The sequence below is a fragment of the Venturia canescens genome, chromosome 9, assembly GCF_019457755.1.
Source record: "Venturia canescens isolate UGA chromosome 9, ASM1945775v1, whole genome shotgun sequence".
NCBI lineage: Eukaryota > Metazoa > Arthropoda > Insecta > Hymenoptera > Ichneumonidae > Venturia > Venturia canescens.
Window position 1 is genome coordinate 16,191,567 of NC_057429.1, and position 19,936 is coordinate 16,211,502.

At 35.2% G+C, this 19,936-nt stretch overlaps 3 protein-coding genes across 6 annotated transcripts; 1 reads left to right on the forward strand and 2 right to left on the reverse strand.

Annotated features, from left to right (window-relative positions):
• Positions 1-225: 225 nt before the first annotated feature.
• Positions 226-8,074, forward strand: Wbp2 (WW domain binding protein 2). 2 transcript variants are annotated; one of them, XM_043428345.1, is made up of 6 exons: positions 226-472; positions 1,983-2,317; positions 2,552-2,704; positions 3,073-3,261; positions 6,226-6,311; positions 7,551-8,074. In XM_043428345.1, the coding sequence occupies exons 1-6, from the start codon at positions 417-419 to the stop codon at positions 7,596-7,598; spliced, it is 867 nt and encodes a 288-aa protein (XP_043284280.1). In that variant the 5' UTR covers positions 226-416; the 3' UTR covers positions 7,599-8,074. The 2 variants fall into 2 exon arrangements, with proteins under 2 accessions (XP_043284280.1, XP_043284279.1); XM_043428344.1 differs by lacking the exons at positions 6,226-6,311; positions 7,551-8,074 and having other exon boundaries at positions 3,073-4,258.
• On the reverse strand, positions 7,924-11,898 carry LOC122415831 (uncharacterized). Its single transcript, XM_043428340.1, has 2 exons — positions 10,238-11,898; positions 7,924-9,862 (listed from the first exon to the last, which is right to left on the reverse strand). The coding sequence occupies exons 1-2, from the start codon at positions 11,012-11,014 to the stop codon at positions 9,647-9,649; spliced, it is 993 nt and encodes a 330-aa protein (XP_043284275.1). The 5' UTR covers positions 11,015-11,898; the 3' UTR covers positions 7,924-9,646.
• Positions 11,899-13,683: 1,785 nt separating this feature from the next.
• Positions 13,684-19,331, reverse strand: LOC122415835 (ubiquitin domain-containing protein UBFD1-like). 3 transcript variants are annotated; one of them, XR_006261989.1, is made up of 6 exons: positions 19,041-19,160; positions 18,012-18,362; positions 17,650-17,840; positions 17,295-17,483; positions 16,374-16,665; positions 13,684-14,914 (listed from the first exon to the last, which is right to left on the reverse strand). XR_006261989.1 is itself a non-coding variant. In XM_043428343.1 (5 exons), exons 1-5 carry the CDS (start codon positions 19,202-19,204, stop codon positions 16,555-16,557), a joined length of 855 nt encoding a protein of 284 aa, XP_043284278.1. In that variant the 5' UTR covers positions 19,205-19,331; the 3' UTR covers positions 15,726-16,554. The 3 variants fall into 3 exon arrangements, 2 of the variants coding, with proteins under 2 accessions (XP_043284278.1, XP_043284277.1); XM_043428343.1 differs by lacking the exons at positions 13,684-14,914; positions 19,041-19,160 and adding an exon at positions 19,192-19,331 and having other exon boundaries at positions 15,726-16,665; XM_043428342.1 differs by lacking the exon at positions 13,684-14,914 and having other exon boundaries at positions 15,726-16,665.
• Between the last annotated feature and the right edge of the window lie 605 nt (positions 19,332-19,936).

Consider the following 19,936-nt stretch of genomic DNA (forward strand, 5'->3'; position numbering starts at 1 on the left):
TGGGAAGAAAGCGGAAGGTGTACCTCAATTTTCTTTTGTTCCTAAAAGTTAAATAAGTATATATTGGCTGTAATAAAGTTTTTACCGACTAAACGAGAGGGTCGGCTTGAATTCAATGCTCAATAGGTAATACATGTTTTACTTCACCGGAGAATGATACACGCCGAAATCTTGCGTAACTACTGCAATAAATGATGGCTCTGGTGTATTTCGTATTCCGCCGACTCCGCCAATTGGCTAACAACTCTCGTGCGCAAGCGTGAATTACCCTTGTGCGCTTATCACTGTGAATCAGCTGATTTAGTGACGATTACGGAAAAGGACGGAGTGCAATCGTTTTTCGTCAAGTTGTCTTCAATTGTGTCAGTTAAATAGAAGAAGAAATTGTAGGAATACCTTTCGTCAGAGGTTGAAAAATGTCGCTAAATACGGCGCACGCAAATGGCGGGGTTCTCATACACGCCGGTGAACGGTGAGAGGATGTTTTTTTATTTGGCTCTTCTTGCATAAATCACGAAAATAAAGTGACGTGTAAACATCGTATTGAACTTATTGATGCCGTAGGTTCCAGCAATTTCTAGATCCCATTTCTTGTCTGGTCATAAAAGTTCTTTCTCTAACCTCTTTGACCTTGCTCGTAGATTTAGAACTACGCGTCAATGTTATGACAACTTTTTTCCCATACTTCCTTTGAGTTTCGTAAACATACCGTTAAACTACGCTCCCGATCCGTCATATTCCTTTTGGTTTTAATCCTCAAATTTTCGTTCAATCCTTTTTTTTATTATATATTATTTTTTTATTCGTGCATATAGGATTGCATCAATTGATGCAATGCGTTCGTTGAAAGTCTAATCGTGTACAGTCAACTAGAAAAACGTTCGAAACGTCACTTTAATTATTATATGCACATTGTATGATTTTATAACTTTTTCTTATCCCAATATTATACCGGAAAATCTTTAAAGAAATGTATCATTTACTCTACCACAGAACGGCATACTTACGAATTCGATACTTGTGAATTACTTTTTTTTTCAAACTCAACAATGTATACACAAAATTAGATCAAGTCGAATGTTTTGGGAAAAAGCATATTTTCCCAAAACAAATTCAATACTTACACTCTTGCTTTTCATCAAATTTTCTCATCAGTTTTAATGATTAATGTTTGAATATTTTTTACGACATTGCATATATAAAGAAGAGAGTTTTTGACTTGAAAACAAATGTCGAATGTGTGTTTTGACATATCACTGCGCCGTTGAAATTTTACTTGGAGTACGATGTAATAGGTATTATTGGAAGTCAGATTCTTTCTTTATTAAATCATGGAAAGTTGAAATATATTTCAATGCAAAACTAGTCGAATTCATGTCCAAAAATGATGTTATTCGAAGATCCTTAGATAAGCATGTGAATTGAATAGACCAAGTATGATGGATAGTTCAAGCATATGGACCTATCGCATTTGAAATTTTTCAAAGTTCAAATAGGTTGGAACTTTTTCATTTCAATCTGGAACATTGTAATATAACTCCAGTGTATTTGCTGCTATTCCCCTTGTACTCTCAGCAGCAAGGAAATGACAGTAAACCGACTGATTGGCGGCGCCCAACCATTAATTGGCTTTAATATAGGTGGCAATAATTTTATCATTTGATAGCTGCACAGATTATTTTGGAGTAAAATCCATGATAAACTCGGATGGGATTTTGTGAAACATCAATTCTTATAAAATATTCGAGCATAAATATTCAGGCATAATAACAAGTCATTTAAAAAAATGCAATCAAGAGGGTGTTTGTACACCAATTAATAACGAATATTAGGTAGAAAAAGAACATAATTTTTTCAACTTCGACCACAACGAAAGCTAAACGATAATGGAAGTTAAAAAATGAATGACGAATACACATTAATAACTAATAATATTATCAATGTTGATTCTGAATTAACATCATTAATGTTATGTTGTTCAGGATACTTTTGTTCTGTGACAATGTTACAATGGAATTCCATGGGCAGGAGCAGCCAGAATTCATTGGAACTAAACGCGGTCGCCTTTATTTGACGACCCACAGAATGATATTCAATGCCAAGGATCAAAAGGAGAAAATGCAATCGTTCAGTTTCCCATTCGTAACGCTCAGTGAGGTAGAGCTGGATCAGCCGATGTTTGGTGCTAACTACATCAAAGGCAAATGCAGGGCGCAGCCCAATGGAAATTGGATGGGCGAATGTAAATTCAAACTGCATTTTAAGAGTGGCGGCGCTATTGAATTTGGTCAAGCCATGTTGCGAGCAGCCTCCATGGGTAATTTTGTATTTACATCTGTATGCATGTATTCCATTCAAGTTCCATGTACTTGTATAACAGCAATTGACGGACAGTTTATTTCAATTATAATTTGATGAGTAAGCACCAACATTCTAATCAATTCAATCAATATATTTGGTTGCTGAAAATGATTAATAATACTTTACAACGACTCACAATGGACGAAAATAATGAAATAAAGCTATAATATTTAACTGTAATGATACATAGCTCAACGAAATGGTCCTGGTTTTGATGCTCCACCACCGTACCAACCACCAACAACCGATTGGTACGCAGCTCCACCACCCGCTTATCAAGCTGCTCCTACAGGCTATTACGGATGGATGCCCCCGACTAATGTCTTTCCGGAAGTTCCTCCAGGTTCGCGAAATACCACTTCCTTATTTTTTCATTCTACATAATGATGATTACTCACGAGCATTGTGAATATTACACAAATAACTTTATTAACTCTGAAATATTTACAATGCTACGTACCAATGAAAAATGATAAATAATTATTAAGTCGAGACTAGGCTTAAGTAACATTGAATCAAAAACAATGCATCCCCAACAAAATGTCTGCGAGGCAAAATATTTGAAAATTCTTGTTCCGCTCATCGGCATAAATTTCCGTTCAAATAAGAATTGCAATCGAAATATTATAAACGCATTTTTATATGTCAGATGCTATGCTATGTGTACCAACAGAAATATTAATATGGACAAATGATTGTTGAAATAAATAGCAAACAGCGTTTACATGACGGACATGCCGCCGCCATATCCGGGTATAAATGCTCCGTATCAAGGATACGCGACCGGAGGGAATCCCCAGCAGCAGGCAGGTGCATGGGGTGGTGGCACTCCCCCTCAACAAAACGGTGTTCCCGGATGGGCCAATCCGAATTACAATGGCCAAACTATGTCCCAAGCAGGTGCGTATCCCGGTCATCCTGGTTATGGCCAACCGAATTACAACAATTATCCACCCAATCCACCGGCCTACTCGACTTACCCGCAAGCCGGTCCACCCGCAGCGTACACCCACCACGGACCTTATCCTCAGCAAGGAACTTACAATCCGTATCCGCCTCCGTACTAAATCGAACTGTACGCGCTTCTACTTTTTCATTTCAATTTTCGACTATCGAGTTTTCTTTACGTTTGCATTCAGTCGTTCATTCGAACAAAAATGCACTCCATATTTTTCGGTAGAAGCCGCCAATAATTACCATTTTTATAGCTCGATAATATAATTGAGAGTGAACCTTATTACCCCGAGGATATAACCGAACAAAATTGAAATAAACTAGAAATGGCACGGATCTGCTTTGACAAACCAACATACGCAAACATAAATGCTACAGTATTCCCAAAAGTATGTTTATCGGTTTGATCAAGCGCATTCGGTTTAATGTGATTTCTTTAATTTCTACTCCAGCCTTTTTTTAAGACTCGCTTCCCTCAACAGTCATTAAGATTTACAGAGCTTGTGAAAAAAATTCAACATCTTACTCAAAACAATTTGAACAAAAGCAACATATAAAACGCAGTACTTTTCGTTGTGCAACATTATTGTTCCTATCGCTCCAATCTCTTCTGTATTTCAATCAAAACTTGGAAAACTCATATTCCATTTCGGTTAATTATTATCCTAGCGATAAAGACATTTTTGAGCTTTTTTCTGCCACCATCGAATGATACTTTTTGAACTATATACTCCTTTGTTGAAAGCAATCGAATTGAAAATATGATTTTTTCTTAAGCTCGACACTGCACTTTTCTCCCTCAACGAGACGTATATATTATTTAAAAAGCGAAAATATACAGATTGTTACGAAAGGACACAATCCTTCTGTTATAAACAACGAACGCTTTATACCAATCGACGATATACTCGACAATGCATTATTAAATATTACTATTGAATAATCCGTTGCTGTTTTTCATTTGAACGAAATAACCTGCCAAATTCAATAGCGAAAAATGGCTTGCGAATTTCAAAATATCAGAATGCCACAAAAATTTTGCATACATTTTTTTTGCTCGTTCATTTTGAGAATCCATGATTTTTCACACTTTATCCTCGTGTTTTTATCATCAGCTGCTTCACTCGAGATCCAATTACTTCAGCATTATGGCATTTGAAAATATGAATATTAATCATTGGCGTTTCATATGACGAATTCCTCCTTTCTATCGGACTCGACACTTTTGGCTGGAATTGAACGAGCTGAGGACTCTGATTGGACGACTTTCGTGCGACGGATTACCAACAAAGTAGACCCAGACAATCCTATCGATTCTTAATGTACCGGAATTGGGGTCTCTTTTTATTCAGGAACTGTAGAAACGAAAATTTTCACATTTTTTTAACGTCTTCCCATGTAGAAACAAAATCGATAATCTTGTACAAGGCCATTCCAAAAGATTGGACATTCTTTTTATACAATTTCTCAATAGCTTTCCAAAAAATGTTCTTTTCGTTTTTCTTGAGAAATCGTTCACAATTCAAAGTAATTTATCGAAAGTCAAATCATTTCGAAATTTCTTGTTTATTTTTTTTTTTAATCAACAGGATTATATTATCGCTTCTAAAAATGAAAATTTTTTGAGTGTTATACGAAATTTCAGCATCAAATGTCGCATTTTTTCGTATCGGTTAAAACATCCTTGCATTAAATATTCGGAATGGCAAAAGTGGTCGAACTCAAACGTTGTTTTGATTTGTTACCACGATCAACGTGATTGCCATGATTATTAATTTCCGTATTCCTGAATATAGTGAAAAATATAGATTAAATAATATTTTTGAAGAAACATTTTCGATCGAATGGAAAAGGAAAAAATATTGAATCTCAGCTTAGCTTGAGGAGGTCAACCAATACGATGTACCTCAAAAGCCAATATTCTTGTTCAGAAAATATTTTTTCCTTTCGTATGAAAAAAGACGGTTGCATTTTAGAGTATCGAAAATGTCGAAAACGTCGAAGTTAAGAAAAATAATACTTTTGGTGAACTGAGATTCTTGAATAGTAAAATTGCAAAACAAGCCGCGTAATGCTCTGTCCACTAAATTTGAAATGGTTTTTCGTCTCTATTTCATTCGTATTACGCAATAGACGTTGCATAATAGAATCTTTGGGCTGAAATGTTGTAAGATTCGCTTTCACTGAGCCCACTCATTATTAAATCTTCCAGTTCTGCTGAATAGTCGGAAACGAAAAGCCGGACAAGACGGTCAAAAACTCACATCGAACGCTCGTCGAATTCAGAAGCTCTCGGTTTCAACGATTTAGATAATAAAAGTTCCCAAGTGTGCGCGCGTGTTTGAGCACTGCGGACAGTCTCTCGATTGGAAAAGTTACGAGAACGGTTACGCTCCGAACGATGAGCTGAAAATGCGAAATATATTATTTGAACCGAAACAGAAAAAGTGATAAAATTATTCGGGAAAAAGTGTTTGTAATGAAACTTTTCTAAACGGTTCGAGCCCGGAAGCAATGCGTAGTGAAAGTGAATCTTATTTAAATCGGTCATTCAACTCAGTTACTTGTCGAGTTTTCGAAAAAATACGATTAACAACCATATTTTTCTATCAATTCATTTATTTATTTATATTCGACATGTCCGACTCCAACAATTACAACGCTTTGAGGATTTATCCCTGTGCGTAAGATCGTCTGGAATGGGATTCGTGTATAAAGCACGAGGAAAATTTGATGAAATAATAAAAAGTAAAAAGTAACGAATCGAACGCTCTTGCCTATATTTCTTGATGGTTTGAAAAGAGTTTTCGAAAAAAATAAAATAAATAGTTGCCTTCGAGGGAAATAATGATAAACTTCTTCGTTTAAACAAAAGGTTGATAATTCTTGATTTTCCTTTTTTGCGAATAGATGCCAAGGCTGCGGAAGCTGCACAAAGTGCGTACTACGATCCTAATAGACCACAATGCGCCTACGTACCACCACCTGCATATTATGTGAGTTTTTTTTCCAATCGTCGATTGAAATGAGCTCGAATGATATTGGCACTTGTGAATAGCGAACGATTTTCTTTGAAAAATCGTACGAACAAAGTGAACTCTTGAGGAAGATCACGCGTAACTTGTGTAACAAAAAAACAACGGAACTCTTTTGCTCTTTTCCTAATCAAAGCAACGATTAAAATTTATTCTCACAATTATTAAAATTGTGTGTAACTTATCTGTTGGGATTGATCAATTTTTAATATGATTGCGGTTTAAATACTTTCGTTGTAAAATCGTCAAGCAAAATGTGACAACGGCCATTTTCTATTTATATGCGTATGCATATTTATATTTTAAACCACCTGGCTCATGGTGCTTTCAAATCTTCCACCGTTCGTGTCGTTCTTACTCGTTAACCTCAAATAAGTGTTTTCTTTTTCCATTTCCAAGTGATTTTCACCGGTAACAAGGCTTTCTCAAGATATCATTCATATATGAAAACATTTTATTTTCTTATTCTCGTTTTGGTTCTTTAAAGTTGGGAGGATCCTATTTCATTGAATCCAAATCGTCGCACGGGGAAGCGTGCCTGCCATAAAAGCCTACGCATAAGGCTTCAAAAAATGTGATATTCGTTAATTGTTTTTTCGACAACTAGACGGTAGATAATAATTCCGGGGATATAGATGCACGGTGTACATTTCTATCATATTTACAAATTTCAACTCTTTACGGTTGAAATTGTCATTAGATTGGCGTGATCTTCCTTATTAGTCGTTTTTAAAAGTCGGAATCGATATTCCGAGAGGTCGTTTTCTTGGAGGCTATTCCCCCCTTCACGTCAAAACACGTGCGTCACTTGTTTTTTTTAGAAAGTTCGATCCGAAGGACAGAAGTGCTGAAGCTTTTTTTTCATCATTTTTTTCGTCAATATTCCGGAATTAGTAGACGAATGAGAATGAAAAATAGAAATACAGAAAGAATCGAGAAAAGAGAATTCAAAACACGATTTTCCGAGTCGTTGGACGGTGCATAAAAAAATGATTATTCAAGGACTCGAGAATTCCTGTTATTGGAGAGAGGCCTCTCAATAAGAAACAGATCTCTCGGTGACCAAAAAATAATTGAGTCCAAACCCTGTGACGAATTTTGATCGAGCTAATGAGTCGTTGCGATTGATAAAAAAATCAATAAATTCCATTCAAATGTATACGATTATCGTTATTAGTTTTTGTTAAACTACGTTTTCAGGAAAGTCCACCAAGTTTCCAGCAAGCGACAGCGAAAAAGGACCAGTGAGGCTAAGAACAAATGCGAACTTGTGTAGAACGAAGAGAAACTGAAGTTTTAAAATAACAAAAGTATTCTAAAGTGCTCGCACATCGGCATTTCAATTAATTATATGTTGTTTGTAGTTCTTTCCACTCGATATTTAGCCAAGTGCATTCCGATCGTTAATTGTTGAATTTACCCTGCAAAATGTGCATCTCAAATAATTATGAAAAAACAAAGAGATATATGTATATGTATATATATCTAATTTAATTTTTTTCCCATGCACGATGTAAGCATCTAAAGATTGAAAAGGACAAAACAACAATGATAAACTTTCCACTTTTCAATATCGATAGGCAAATATTAGTCGTTTAATTTAACTGTACATTGTTACGATATACATTTAAATTTGTATTGCAAATAATTATTCTGCTGTTTACTGCGTGCCGCTGCGAATAAAATTATGAATGTGCGCAGAAATAAAAGTGATGAAAAACACACACACACTTACACAGTGCAAGGCAAAAGAAAAATGACAAAGTCGTGTTTATGTGAACCTGGAACAATTCTCATAATTTTTTTTTGCAATTTCATTCCAACCGTTTCTACCGATGAATAAATGACTCCATTCGCTTATTTATTTATTTGTGCATTTTATCATGCAATCATGTATTCATAATAAAGGAAAAAACTTCATAATCGCATACATAAAAGTGTGGCAGCGCTCGAAGAGTTTAATCTTTTTTTTCCATTTGAAAATTTTCTTTTCGATATCTCTCGTCGACCTGCTATCAAATCTCTCAATTTCCTCACTTGCAAAAGCATCTCTGTATATTATTCTATTACAGAGCAAATTAACACATAAATAAATATTTCTCAATCTTTTCAATGTATTTTTTAATTTTTATTAAATAAATTAAACTTCGAAAAATCAAGTATAATTAATCATATGTATTATTTTTTGGAGGTATATATTTAAATATCAATTTATTCATACATATAAAATCATGGGAGAAAGGACATTTGAGCGTAGCAACATTTTTGTGGCTTTTGGATATTGAGCTTGCCATTGAAATTTCGAAGTTACATTCGAATTTATTTTCCCTCCGAATGGAACCATTTTAAATTTAAATTTCATTTATTTATTTATATATTCACATGATTTTCGTGATTTTTTGCATCGTGCCTATTTTCTATTCCATTTTGTAATATTTTGTATCAACATCGGATAAATTAATAATAAAAAGGTGGTTCTTCAACGAGGGTTTAAAAATCAGACAGTGGTCTTTACACAATGGCGACATTCTAAACATTGCTCATTTTTCTCCTCTAACATTATTTTGGCACGTGTACGAGTTGGGGAAAAAATGTCGTGTTTTTCATTTTTTTCTGAAAATATTGTGGAATAATCGACTGCAAATTCATTTTGTGCTAAAAATTATCACAAAAAAACAAGTTTTCAAACAATAAAACCCTGAACTAAGTTTAATTCATATATTAATGGAATATTTTATAATTCATTTGGAATAGTACGAATTTCTAACGACATGTCAGTTCGTTTTTGGCATACAATGAACTATCGGAACAGTAAAAAAATTAACTAACAATGTAAGCTACTTGGCACCATTTCATATGGCTCATCACCAAGATGGTGAATAACAAAAAATTCAACCGTTAGGAATAATGTCGTTTTTAATTGGAAGTATATTGAGCAACTACCACAATCTTAGACCATTCGTATCGGTTTAAATTCCTGCAACAGTTCATGCTAAATAACAAATGTCTCGATTCATGTGTTAAAATCGCAATTTTATTGGCACTATTTAGATCGTAAGCGAAACTTCTCGAGTTAATGGACTCTGAACTCTGAGACACGACGAAATTCGCAAATTTTTTTGCTTTGGCAATGACTCGCGAAATTTTTTCCGGTTATTGTTAGTTAGCGAAACGGTCAACTTCGTTGACTACGTTTCGAATAATTATCAAAAAAAACTACACGCCGATTCGAAGTGTTTTAATTTATGAAAACAATTATGCTCCTCTAAAAAGTGATGGAAAAATTGAATTAAAATTCAACCATATTCCGAGGTGATTGTTAAGCTAAGCAGTCCATCTTCGACACGCGTCCCGTGGTACCAAATTCTTGTGTCCAACAGTACGACATCTCCCGTATCGACGGAGAAACTAAATGTTTTGCAGACGTGTTCACACTCCGGTGTCGGCGCCACGGTCCATGTTTTCCTCCCGATTATTTGACCTTGCCACATGAGTCGAGGTATGTAATCCAGCTACGAGAAAACATTTTATTTGGAATCTTGTATCGGTGAGGTTCGCCAATAGGAAAAAAAGCAAGTTTTGTGTCAATAGACCAAGGGGAAGGTTAATGAAATTCAGAAAAATGCAATAACGATTTTTACAAATATCTCGTAAAAAACCAAATATTTACGTACGACCCTGCGTTTCGACAGGAAAGAAGAGCACCGTGAAACGGTTGATAAAAAAACAAAAAGAAAGAAAAGGAAAAATGATTTTGACATTTTTAATTTAAACACGAGAATCGAAGCTGAATGAGTTTTGCAATCGTTACACTTGCATGGCGAGAAATCAATGCGCGGTGGGAAAGAAAAAAGGAAAAATTGAAAAAAAAAAAAAAAAAATCGTACGTGCATAACGGCGCCTTCGTCGTAACCGAGAAAAATGTAATTGGTTGCTGGAACTTCGGCGTCGTTCGGTAGAAAATGTGGAGGATCGTAGAAAGTATTTAAAATTTTTAAAATCTCAGGATGGCAGTTTTTCCATCCAACGTACCAGGACTCTTCACCCGGATGTTTAGCGGCACGTTTATCGCTCATTTCCAAAACATCGCGCAAATTTTGTAAGTCTGATTTGAACGGCAGAAATTGACACTCTTCGTCGATCGAGTTGTAAGCGTCCTCAAAGTTTTCGTAAATACTTCGGAAAAACGTAATATTGAAAATTTTCGAGGCCTGCCAATGAGAAGCTGCACTTTTCACGATAATGGGACGCGAAGAATAAGCGTTGCCTTGAAATTGACTCCTGGTCACGTTCGGCAAAACCAGCGCCGCATCGACGTCGCGACAAAAATCGCAACTCGACACAGGCCTCGTTAGTTCCCACACTAAATAATTATTTCCCACCAAACACCTCCTTTCTAGAAAGTATTTTTTCATTTTTCCCAGAATTCCCATTTCCACTAGCGCTCCTAACAACATTGACAATAAAATCCCAATGATTATTCGTTTCGGCAATTGCCCCGCGACTTTCTTCGTACCATTTTTCACTCGTCCGTCCCGCACAACGAATTTCAACGTCTCGAGACTGCTTCCCTTATTCAAGAAATTCAAATTCAATTCGAGAAACGTTTCTCGTATTATTTCCAGATTTTCTTTCTTTTTTCTCATTGTGGTGTTTTTTTCCATTCACGAACTGGGAGTTGGACGCTTCTCATCAGAATCGCTCATGTTTTCCGATTATTCCGATTTTACTTGACGAATATTCCGGAAATTATCTTTGCGCTAAATAATATTCGGCCTTTTTTTGAATTTTTCGATCCACGCGTCGACATATTTTTGTGACGATCTTCGTAAGATTCTGCTTAATTTTCTTGTCGTTTTCTTTTAAATGCGAATGAATTAATTTTAGTATACGTCAATCCTTAAAAAATTCCTGACGCTTCGATGAATTTTCATAGAAATTCAAAGCGAATTATCGAACCAGAATGTGAACGCTCGAAACACAATTTTGCGGTAAAAAACCATTGGCTTACGTCTCCGTCGAATAACACCACGAAACTACGAACATTGAACAATCGCCGAGAATTCGATGTTGACATTCGAAAAATTCGAGCCACATTATTCTCTTTCACGTGTGGTTCTCCACTCAAAAAATCGTAAATGATTATGATAATAATAATAATAATTGGAACACCGTCAAAGCGCAGTGTTCGATCGCTCGATCGATATTCGACATCACTTCGAAGCGGCGGTGACCGACGATCGTCTTGCGTACGTTTTTCGAACGAATAAAATTTCACAAGCACCAAAAGCTATTATTCTGAGAAAAAATGAAGCACGGTATGAGGCACTATTGAAAAAAATGAGTTTTCACTAGTCGTACAAAGTTGGTAAAATAAATACGAGGTCGTCGACAAAACAAACGTGTTTACACTTTCTGCCACTCGAAGGTGAGAAATCTGGAGCCACGTATGCGACGAATAACGCCGATGAATTCCACTATTTTCATTATTATTGTTATTTCCAAATACTTTTTTCCGATTGCAAATACTAAGAGGAAACACTTTGTTGGATTACCGGGCTCTAACCTCAACAGCAGTGCAGACGGAAGCATTATCGTGTTTTTCTCCTTCCCAATGAGACGTAATAATACACTGTCTTCTTGCATATTCCCACTTCTTTCCCCCTCTTCAGATTTCTCAGCGTGCAACGAGCAGTTTCCTGTCATTCCACGTGACAAACAGATGGGTGGGCGTTTTCTTAGAAACGACAAACAGATCTCATTACATTTTTCGACCGGTGCTCGGCATTTCCTCTCGAAAAAAACTGGACTACGAAAACCCCCGATTTTCATCCTGTACTCTCGCGCACTTGTAGGAAGAAACGGATTGTAACGGATTTTTTATCGGATAATGAATATGAGTATAAAATCATTTGTAACGGTTATATTTTTTTAAATCCATTATCACTGAATGGAGCTTTGAGCAAACGGAAGTCGATGAATATGAAAACTTCAATATAGAAACGCCTTGGCGTAATATTGCAAAATAGACGAATTTACTGAAATCATATTTACTGAATCGATAAAAAAATCAATGAAGGTCTTCCATCGGTTTTAATTAACAGACAAAACATGTTTTCTCTCATTTTTTTTTTTCAATATAACGAAATAGTAATTTATTCCAAACCAAATAAAACATAAAAATTGTACTGAAAATGTCAAAAATCACGCGTTTTTCTCGAAAAGTTTTTTGGGCCGGTTCAATAAAAATTCAATTTTTATTTCAGTTCAGTTATTTGTATTCAATTTTCTCGAGCAGCAAAATCACGAAGGTCAAAAACCTACTTTTTTTGAGACGTTCACTTTACAAGCAAACTACATCAAAAAATTAAAGGGATTTTTTTTTCTTTCGTACACTTTTAGATACTAATAATAACATATAAGAAAATCACATCAGCGGAATTACATTTTCGCCGAAAAAAGTATCGAAAAAACGTGCTTATTTTCAGGAACTGCTTTGCAGACTTTCCAAAAAACTATTTTCGCGTCGGACAAGAAAGAAATAAAAATAATGACCGATAGTATTTTGAATTTTTGGTATAATTTTTGAAAAATCGAGTTCACAATTCGAGAAAAACAGTCTGAAAAAAACCTAGTATATTTAAGGACGTGCATGCGTATCGTATTAGTCAGTTGACAGTCTCCACATTTTTTTAAAGGAATTTCACCCCGGTCATTCACATTACGTCAATATTAGTAGAAAAGAGTTATCTTCATTTTTTAATCGTACATAATGTTTAACACATTGTTAGATACCTTCGATTCAATTCCTTTCCAGTAATGTTTTTAATCTTTGATATCTAATTGAGAAATATATTAAATTTTGAGTTGCGGATGGTTGAAGGGGCCAGTAAGTGATTGTGGCCATAAGCGACATGTTAATTATTGTACTCTTCGACTGTTAATCAACGAAGCGGTCGATAAAGGGTCTTGAGGTTTCACAGACAGAAAAGAAATCTGGGATGGTACGACAAAAAATTAGAGTGCTATTTAAAAACAGCCATGGCGCCTGTACATCCTTAACACTGAATGAGAGGAATTTAAAAAAACTCCTGTTTCTCAGAGATTCACTTCAACCGTGATAACTTCAGGAAAATTCTCTACACGCATGATACTATCAGATAAAAATTTGAAGAAATGTCAAAGTTCATTTAAATATTTCAGAACCCTCGCAAGTCCCATTTCGAAATCGTACTGTACCAGTAATAAAAGTGAGAGAAATTAGGAGATTAGTGTGAAAAAAAATCAATGAATGAGCACGTAAAGTGGCAGATAAAAAGGTACAATTGACCGCTGCATGTTTAGAATCACTTTATTACTTTTAATATCTGTAATCGCATAACCTTAACGTACAAGTTGTCGCGCGTATCCGAAAAATCCTATTTCGAAAAGGGCTCCGAGCATGCTCGGTGATCGTACATCGACGGAAATTCCTTCGTCACGCACACGCAGCACCCACCCACGCACACACACGCGTACTTAACACGGTATAAAAACCTACCTAACTTACATCTTACGAGCGTAAATAATTTATGATTTGTAATATTGTGCTTATCCGATAAGAAACAAATAATTCGAATTAAAGCTCCTTCGGATTCAGACCTCGTACAAACAAATGTGGAAGAAAATTCGCTAAAACTTAGTTTTCTCCGAGTGCTTTAGGCCTGCTTGAAAATCGATGAGGAATTTGTAACTGTCGTATCAAATCAGGTGCAACCAGGTCAATATCGTAAAATAATTTCTTTCACTGCTCACTGAACCACTCGATAAAAAATAGTTTCGTTTTTCCCTCGTCCTACAAAACCTAACTTACTTCAGTGTTTCCAATTTATGGTAATTTTTCTGGATATTGGGCGATCGAAAATTAGAAAAATTACACTTCGTTTCTTCAGGGTCTTGAATCTCGGATGAATTTCAACTCATAGGAGTGTGCATGAGGAATCCTTCCGCCTTAAAACTCTTCAGGTCATCCAGAATAAAACAACAATGAAGAAATCCTTCTCCACACCGTATGGAAAGTTTTTACTTCCATGAAGAGCCACGAAGATCGACAGTATTTTCACAGATTTTCCCGAATTCGACTTGACCAGTTTTCACCAGGAACGAAAATTGAAAGAAAGACGTGAAACGACGAACCTGCGTTCGAGGACTACGATTTTGATGCGCGGACTCGCTCACGATTGTTCGTAAATAGGAATCCAACGCATGAACACAGAATCATGGTCAATGCAAATTTAATTACTCCAATCTGCATCGACGACTGCAACGACTGAGAGGCTTCCTTTTTTCGGAATTCTTCCGGCGGCGGAATTCGGAAAATAACCCAAACAAAGCGGTTCATTTACGCACGCATCAGGCTGGTCGATCGATGCATGTGAATTCTGAATCGAGACTCATGAGAAGAGTCTGAGGATGGATTAAGGTGAGCGTATGAATCGCGAGAGCCAACGATTATTGAATCCACGCTTTCAGGAGAAGAGTTTTTGCGGAATTCTCCTGCTTAATCCAATATTTTTTCTCGAGGTCTGAAAAAATCAGCGAAAAATACGACGGTAAAGTTCATTGAAAAAATTACGCCTGCGGAACGAGCCAAGAATATTACGGTTAAAAATACGAAGGACAGTCACATCTGAACTGAGCTCAAAAATGTGTTTTTGAGCCGACTTTGGGAATGGAAATTCGTGGTGATGAAGAAAGTCTTTTCTTATCTCACCGAAGATCTGTAACGAAAAAGCGAATGAAAAATACGAGAGCCCGCGACATCGAACGATATTGCGAAAACGATTCTTCAGCGACTCTATAAACAATGTTAAGTGCTTCGAATTAAATCGTTGAATTACGCGCACATTTTTGAGACGAATTGAAATTTCGAGAGACAATTTTCTTGCGCAATTTCGCGAAGATTGCACAGACCCGGGTCAATTCTTGCCTCAAATCCTTTAAATTGTTTCTGGGAATCTCGGTTTATCTCGGTCCCACGGGATCAATAGTATTCCCTGAAATTTTTCAACAACCGTGAGCAAAAACATCTTTTTCCTTTAAGCAAACACATTTTGAGCAAAGCAACGAAAGTCAACGATTTTTTACTTCATAGAATTGCCCAGAATAAATCCGGCCTGTCGTCTGACATGGTGCATGAATAAAATATTGTAAGTCGAATGTTTAACGTTAAGAAATGATCTCCAGTTAAATACCAAGTGGGCAACGTACGAAAGTGAAAACAGAAAATATCGCACACATTCGATTTTAAGACATTAGAGCTCTAGTGACGAGTGTTATTCTGCACTGAAATGTGTCAATTTAATTCGAATGTTTGAATCATGAAGAATCGAGATCTAAATGAAAAAATTCTTTATTCATGAAAAATGAATATATTAAAAATATCAAACACTCATATTTCAGAAATTGTGGAGCCGGTGCGCGAACAATACGAAAGCTTATTTCTAAAATCTTTTTTAAAATTTCAATCACTCATGTTATTTATCAACTTTTTTTTGAACGCCGACAATTCCACAAAGTTTTATAATGCACTCGATACAAAATATGTAACCTTCGAATTTAGCGACGTTCATTCTCACAATTTGAAAATTAAATTCTTTTTACAAAAATGTAATATCAAACATGTTTTTTTTATTTTTTATTTTTTTTTTAATTTTCGTAACCAAACCACAGATTTATCCAATATTAAAATAAAAATGAAATTCAGTCGAAAGGATTTGCTCAAAATAAAATTTGGATTTTGTAACTACAAAAACCAAATCAAAAGTGCGTTTTTGAGAGAAGGCAATTGAATAGTAGCAAAAATGTGGCGTTTTTCAAATTAGCGATTGAAATTTCTCTGAATTTGGAAAATAATATTTTTCTGATTCCCCATACGATCTTATGAAAAAATCGTTCAGCCAAAAGTCAAACGTTTTCGGCGATTGAAAAACGTTTCTCAATTTCCGGTAGATATTCGTGCTAATAATATTTCACGTAACTTACCGAAAAAATAAGTTATGACTTAATTTTATGAGAAAAAAAGCGTGACTAGCACAGTGTGGTTCCCTTCGATGTCGTCGTGAAATCCAAGTCTTGCTCGCAAGCCTCGAATTTCCATATTTCTTGTATTTCTTCTTCTTCTCCTTGGATTATCAAGCTGTTCATTTAGTGAGAATTTTCTTCATCAGAAATAAGCCCACGTCCCGAGTATCGCTTCCTTAATGGCCTTTGTGTATTGTGCGGGTACCCAATATATCCAATATCTTGAAGCATCGGTTGGTCCCAATTGTAGTGCCTGCGGATAAGCAATATTAACTCAACATATATATTTCCATCGACGTCCTATTTTTATTTGATATTAGTGAATTTCTAGAAGTGTTATAGTATTTTTTCCGAAATCGAGATATAAATATTAATGAGCTTATTTTTATTCAATATTTTCTCAATAAAATGGCTCTCAGTAAGTGTTCCAAATTGGAGACGAATATTGCCAAGAGGAGACCGATTTCTAAAGCCGATTTTTGGCCTATTAAAGACCAGCGAAATCGTATTGCTAATTTTTTCTGGTTTTTTTTTCAAACTTCAAGGTTTTCTAATTTTTATATAGGCATGCATGTAAGCACCATGATAAAATGGTTATCCAAAAATAATGCTGGTCATATTGTGCACTGTCCGATGTGTTAGACATGAATAAGTTATTAACAATGTATGTAATTATTGATTGGACTTGAAACAGTCGAAAAATAAAGACATTCTGAAAAGGCAGGAAAGCTACAATATGACCTCACCTTTTACCCTTGTATTTTATTCCCTTTTATTTTCTTATGTAACTATCAACAGATCGAAAATAATGGAAATCGGTCAAGGGATTCCGGAGTTCAAAATGATTTGTACATGATATTTCAAAGATTCAAATGTCCTTACCATCATGTGATACTCGGGATGATCGTGAATGGGTTCGGTGTGAACAACCCTGATAGAGTTCATGGGGATTTTGTCTGTTCTTTCCTTCGTACCGATCCACAACTGGTCCTGTTCGAGTTTGAAGGTCAATCTGACTTTGCCACCCAACTTATTAAGCATTCCTGACAACGGAAAATTTGGCAACGGTTCCTGCAATAAAATCTAACATTTCTATCTGCTAATCACATCGTTCACGCCGATTGAAATCTTGATATTACATATTTCCTCAATTGCGGAGTGCTTTCAAAAAATTTCTTATATAATAACATAATTTTGTATTTATGTTGATTGAAAGAATAAAATATCAAAATCGTACGTTGGATTCCAATATTCCAGGCATAGCGTCTTCGGGAATTCCCTTGTCTAAAACTTTTCGATGTATTTTTTGTTGTGATAGAGGCTCTTTGCTCGAAGCCCCTGCAGCTTCATCTTGAAGTTCGTGCTTCGTTGGAATCGAAACGGCTAATACATCGTCCAATTTCGAACCAACGATCATCACTTTGGTACCTGGGAATAAACTTTAATGTGTTAAATTGTCATTAAATTCCAGAGAATGCTTAAAAAATTCTTGGATCTTTTTGCTATTATTTTGCTTTGAATTAATTCAAAAAGTAAGTTACCGGGGACGGAAAGAAATTGTTCACTGACTTGAAATAAAGAAATATTCAAAAAAATTACCATTTGTAACTCCTAAACTTCTCAGAGTCTGTTCGTCTCTAGCTAAAACTTTAATCATAACTTTTTGCATAGCTTTTGGCACTGTGATGATATTTTGTAGATAGGTCTTGAGATCGGCGATTGTCCCATCGAGGTCGAAACTAACATCGATTTTTCGCTTGTTGTAAATTACTTTAAAGTCTATGCTCTCTTTAGGTTTCTCTTGGATTGCGCCACCATCCGAATTCCCTCCACTACTTTCTTGCGTCGGTTTTCCTTCTTTCTCTTCACTTTTTTTTTCTTCTATCACTTTGTCGTTGTGGCTCAAGGAATTGTGACAATTGGTATCGTTGCTCTCACCCTCTGCTATACCTAAAGAAAACAATAATCGTAGAAACATTTTTGCACATTGAGAATAAACTTGAGATTTCTTCAGAAAATTAAAACTCTTCAAAATCTAAAATGAATAACATACAGTTTTGATTTCAGGATAAGATAAAAAATTGATAGATTATGTTAATTATATTGTGAAAAAATATGATTATTGATAGGGGAATAGCAAAAAAGTTTTGTTCATCAATTAACTTTTGAGCATAGTCAGAATATGCATAAATTAAATAAAAATATTTTCATATTTATTGACAGTTTTAAATGTATGACATTCGAAGGTTGTCATTTGCAATTACAATATTATCCCTCTTTTAGAAAAGCAAAATTATCATAAAGACCAACGACTCATCATGTTCAACGTGTCGAAATATGTCCAATATTTTTTTTTCACGGTTCAGTAATTTTTTTAATTTCTCGAATTTTCGCCATTCCACGTCTTTGAAATACACAGGTGACGTAGAAAATGTTCGATAATAAATCACGAACCTAACCCCAAACAATAAAATTACGAGAAAAGACAGTTTTTCTGATTTTTGGATTGTACCAAAATTAAAATCTTTGTTTTTGAGTTTATAGACAGCAGTTTTGAAAAAAATGTAAAAGTAGTGAACGTAATTTTGATTTTATAAAGTCATCAACGTTATGAGCTGACTTGCATACTTTCAGGAAGAGACATTGGCTTCTTCTTTTCGATCGAGTGAATTTTTAAAATAGAATACATAATTTTTATTACAAAAAAAAAGAAAAAGTGATTCTTCTATGAAGAATCGTGAACTTTTATAAATTTGTGATTATTGTTTTTCACACGTACCCAAATACTCCATGATGAAGAGACGATTGAGAGAATAAAAAACGAGATCAGAGAAACTTGCTAACAGACTGATATACCCAACGACCGTTCTCGAATTACGGACAATAAAAACTGATTAAAACTTCGACCGGAGATGGCGCTGTATTATTTTTCTAGTACACGAGCTCAAATCTTGTCGACACTAATTTCTTGTTGCTTCGATTCGCTGATCGGGTTGCTGATGTTTCTTCGATCTCCGGCCAATAAAAATATTGGCGCCCAAAAAGTCACATTCTAAATTTTGTGTCTGCAATACGATATATATATATTGATTTAACAATCCAATCTTTTCTGATGGAAAACATTTGATGAAGTTTTAAGCTACGGAGATTAAGTGAAGTTTTTAATTTTTTTGTAAATATTTAGAACCACACCCGTGTCTCAACATAACTTCTACTTATTATATGGCATGATCTTTTCCATAAAAAAATATGTAAAATAATTTTCTGTATAGTCGAGTACTCTTCCATAATTTTTTTTTAAGTTCAAATTGTTTCTCAAATTTATTTATAAAATGCAGAAATGTTGATAAAGTTACGAATAAAACTCACGAATTTATAACTGACAATAAGAATGTAAACGTACTGCAAATACTCGTGTCGGTCTCTGATGTGCTAGAATAGTTACATTGTGAACAGTACTGAAGCATGTAAATGGAGGCTTTAGGATCCATTGCATAATATTCGGTCCTAATCGAGGTAGTAAA

Excerpts from the sequence above, each read along its gene's own strand:
- LOC122415831 (XM_043428340.1), bottom strand. The coding sequence starts at position 11,014 with ATGGAAAAAAACACCACAATGAGAAAAAAGAAAGAAAATCTGGAAATA. Across the intron at positions 9,863-10,237 it reads ACGAAGGCGCCGTTATGCAC|CTGGATTACATACCTCGACT; the intron begins GTACGATTTTTT and ends GTTTTCTCGTAG.
- LOC122415835 (XM_043428342.1), bottom strand. The coding sequence starts at position 19,101 with ATGTATTCTATTTTAAAAATTCACTCGATCGAAAAGAAGAAGCCAATG. Across the intron at positions 18,363-19,040 it reads GCCAATGTCTCTTCCTGAAA|GTATAGCAGAGGGTGAGAGC; the intron begins GTATGCAAGTCA and ends TGTTTTCTTTAG. Across the intron at positions 17,484-17,649 it reads CTGGAATATTGGAATCCAAC|GAACCGTTGCCAAATTTTCC; the intron begins GTACGATTTTGA and ends ATTTTATTGCAG.
- Wbp2 (XM_043428344.1), top strand. The coding sequence starts at position 417 with ATGTCGCTAAATACGGCGCACGCAAATGGCGGGGTTCTCATACACGCC. Across the intron at positions 2,318-2,551 it reads GTTGCGAGCAGCCTCCATGG|CTCAACGAAATGGTCCTGGT; the intron begins GTAATTTTGTAT and ends AATGATACATAG. Across the intron at positions 2,705-3,072 it reads CTTTCCGGAAGTTCCTCCAG|CAAACAGCGTTTACATGACG; the intron begins GTTCGCGAAATA and ends TGAAATAAATAG.